Source organism: Otolemur garnettii, unplaced genomic scaffold (assembly GCF_000181295.1).
Source record: "Otolemur garnettii isolate 467f Iridium unplaced genomic scaffold, OtoGar3 scaffold00066, whole genome shotgun sequence".
NCBI lineage: Eukaryota > Metazoa > Chordata > Mammalia > Primates > Galagidae > Otolemur > Otolemur garnettii.
In genome coordinates this window covers 1022500-1025945 of record NW_003852461.1, presented here as the reverse complement: position 1 = coordinate 1025945, position 3446 = coordinate 1022500, and the positions used below count along the sequence as shown (strand labels likewise).

General features: G+C 46.5%; 1 protein-coding gene across 2 annotated transcripts in view; it reads right to left on the bottom strand.

The window, feature by feature from the left end:
- DIO1 (iodothyronine deiodinase 1) overlaps nt 1–1720 on the bottom strand; it is a 15668-nt gene extending 13948 nt beyond the window's left edge. For both annotated transcript variants that reach the window (XM_003793144.3, XM_012807211.2), the window contains exon 1: nt 1339–1720. In XM_003793144.3, the coding sequence (XP_003793192.2) occupies nt 1339–1675 (337 nt within the window). In that variant the 5' untranslated portion in view covers nt 1676–1720. The remainder of the gene's footprint in view (nt 1–1338) is intronic.
- Between the last annotated feature and the right edge of the window lie 1726 nt (nt 1721–3446).

Here is a 3446-nt window from a genome sequence, read left to right as displayed (position 1 = left end):
GAAAGTCAGGCTTTAATAGCCTCCCCATCTCATGAAGGTTTGTTGATTGCACCCATCTGTTCTGTGCAACCACAAGTTCCTTGAGCCCAGGAGCAGATATCTTCCTGGCTCTGAGTCCCTGGCACTGAGCTGAGGACCTGGCACACAGGAGAAAGCCCTGACACTGAGTCTGACCCGGTCATGTGCTGGCTCTGTTAACCTTGGCCTCTTAGTTCTCTCCAATTCCCTTCTAAAAGGAGAGGATTGGATTAGGTGAGCACTTCCCAGAGCATGTTCCTTGGCCAGTACAATCACAAGCGTTTCCTCAGGTGGAAGAGGGGCATGGTGTTAAGATAGTTGGACAGTGGTGCCATAAACAAGTTTTTCAAGTCTTTAAGCTTCAGATTCCCAGAGCCTTTCTATGCTCATGTGCACTATAAATTTCCAGGAGGAGAACTTTGACCAGGGGACTCTACCGAGTAAAATGTATCTGTGGGACTTGGATCACTGGATGAGCCAAGTGCCTTGGTGCCTTCTTGATCTGCTGTGTCTGGCCACTGGGCAGGGCACGGCCCTCTCCTATGGCCCCACCACTGGACAGGGAGATAAGATTTGTGCTTAGGTAGCCAAGTCCAAGCTATGCAGAAGCAGCTTCCAAGCTGGGATGGAAGAGAGGGCAAGACGGAGAGAAGGAAGTCCTGGAAAGAAGAGAGGCTGTGAGAACAAAACAGAGAAACTGGACAGAGGACTTTGAGAACCCGGATAGATGCAACTGGTTTGCCTGGATGGGGGAGAGAGAGAGGAGAGAGTGGAGCAGTGCCACTGAGCAGCTGCCCATGCCAGCTGCAGGCATGGACCCAATAGTGGGTTAGAACAACAGCCCCCACCTGGACAGAGTTTGCAGGCTAGGGAGGATAACAAACGTTAATAAAATACCCACATATAATTACAAACCTTGATGGGGTAATAAAGAAAAATTTAGGATGTTAATCAAGCATGTAAGGGGGTAACCTGGCTTCTCACAGGAGGTGTCGCTGAGCGGAAGTCTGAAGGAGGAGCAGGGAGTAACCAGGCACAGAGGTGGGCAGAGCATCCCAAGCAGATCAGACTGCACAGGAAGAGCAGTGGTCAAGGGGCAAAAGGCCAGAGAGGATGGTTCGTCATCCAAATGCTTGGGGAGGTGGGGATGTCACTCAGAGAATGGAATCCACAAGAATTCCTAGTTTCAGATACAGGAAGAGCACCCCAAGCCCCACAGGAACAGCTGGAGTAGTAAAGAATTCAGGACTTTCCAGCCCACCTTTCCACCCCCTACCACTGCTGTCTCAAGCTCCTTCAAGCTCGTAGCAGCCTCCTGACCTTGCATGAAGTCCCAGATGTTGCACTTCTGTCCTGAGAGGCGGACCACTGGGCAGTTTGGAGCGAGCCCCCCTCTCTCGGTCATGTCCTCCAATCGCTGCCAACGGACCTTCAGGACAAACCAGAAATACTGGGTGCTGAAGAAGGTGGGAATCCAGTTGTCATGGCTGAAGTGGGGGTTCTTAGCCATTCCAGTCTGCTGGCCCATGGCCAGGATCTGACTCTTGACCCTATCTGGAAACAGTATCAGTAACATTTTGCCCACAGCCACATGTACAGCCACCTCCAAGAATACCCAGAGCCTCTTCAGCCACAGCCCAGGCCGGGGCAGCCCCATCTCGGCACAGCCAGAGCTGGCTCTGAGGCCAACGGGCAGAGAGGCAGCAGCCAGGCAGTGCTGGGCGGAGCTGAGCAAAGGTGCAGGGTGAGAGCTGCCAGCCCCAGGCAGGAGGAAGGTGCTAGGACAGAAGGTGCTTGCGTTTCTGTTAATAAAATGGAAATTTCTAAACCAGGTGCACAAAGGTCTGTTCTGGTTATTATCATTTCAGATTCTTTGCCTCAGCTTTTAAGATATTCTTGGGCTTAGAAATCCCAGATCTTAAATTCTCCCTTTGACTAATTTTCAAAAACAAATACTTAAAAAGATCACTGTTAAAGATGCCCTGCCAAAGGATCTATTACAAGTGAATAGGTTCTAATGTTAATTATTCTTTTAATAATATAAATTCTTCTTTTAGGCAGGATGTGGTGGCTCAGGCCTGTAATCCTAGCACTCTGGGAGGCCAGTGGATTGCTTGAGCTCAGAAGATCGAGACCAGCCTGAGCCAGAGTGAGACCCTGTCTCTCGTAAAAATAGAAAAACTCGCCAGGCATTGTGGCAGGCACCTGTAGTCCCTGCTACTCAGGAGGCAAGAGGATCTCTAGAGCCCAAGAATTTGAGGTTGCTGTGACAGCCTCAAACTCTAAGAAGACACCAAAGCACTCTACCTAGGGCAATAGAGTGAGACTTTGTCTCAAAAAGAAACATAAAAAATCATAGTGTGAAAACCCCACACTGTATCCCAGAAGTGCATTAATGTACATAGTTACCATTAAAAATATATAATAATAATAATAATAAATAAACTATTCTTTTGCTAATGAAAGATATTTTTCCCACTCACAGCTTCTAGCTGGTGGTTAAGTATTTTCTGGAAGCAGAGCCCGCCCCAGAGACATGGATCTGGAACCCCCCAGAGCAGAGGTGAGCAGGAGTCATCTGCAATGAAATCTGGGGTCTGCAAGTTCCCTTCCACATGGGAGTGGAGTGATAAATAAAATATCCTCTCCTCCCAAGGGGGTCATAGTCTAGTCTAGGGGAGAGATAACTAAACGTAAAATTGCCGTCAGTGTATTAAGTATAGCACGGAAGATGTTGTAGGCTCTGGGAGCTAATTCTGTTTAGAGCAGTCAAGAAGACTTCCTAAAGGCAGTGGTGTCCCTACTAAGCCCAGAGAGACAGCAGGCAGTCAGCTCAGCTGGTAGGGACAAGGATCCTGTGGAACCACAGGGCCCAATGCCTAGAAGCAGGAGACAATATGACTTGTTGGGGAAACTGAAAGAAGAATCTGGAAGAAGAATCTTAGGAGCTCAGACTTGGGAAGTGTTTTTTGTTTGTTTGTTTTTAAACCAACACAGTTGTTTTTATTTCTTCTTTAAGAATTAGGGTGTATTTACAATACCAACTAATTTTTGTTAAATACAAGATAAAAGATGGTTCTTTGATAAATTTTGGTTACTGAAACTTTATTTCAGGGAAGTGTTTTAAAACACACCGAAAACCATTTTCTTTTTTTAACAGGGAAACTGACACCCAGAGAGGGGAAGCACCTGACTAAAGCCTTCAGATATTAGGTAATCTCTGAGGTGTTAGTTGACAAAGCTTGAAGTTGATCTTTCCCTAAGGTATTTTTTTTTTGACAATTTGCAGAAATTTATTAACATTGAAAGATACTGTTTGATCTTCTCTCATCAGCATCCAAAACACCTTTTTAGGTAGCATGTTGCTGTGGTCACAAAATCCCTAAAAAGCAGAGATTACCTTTTAATCATGGTAAAGAGATTTCTGT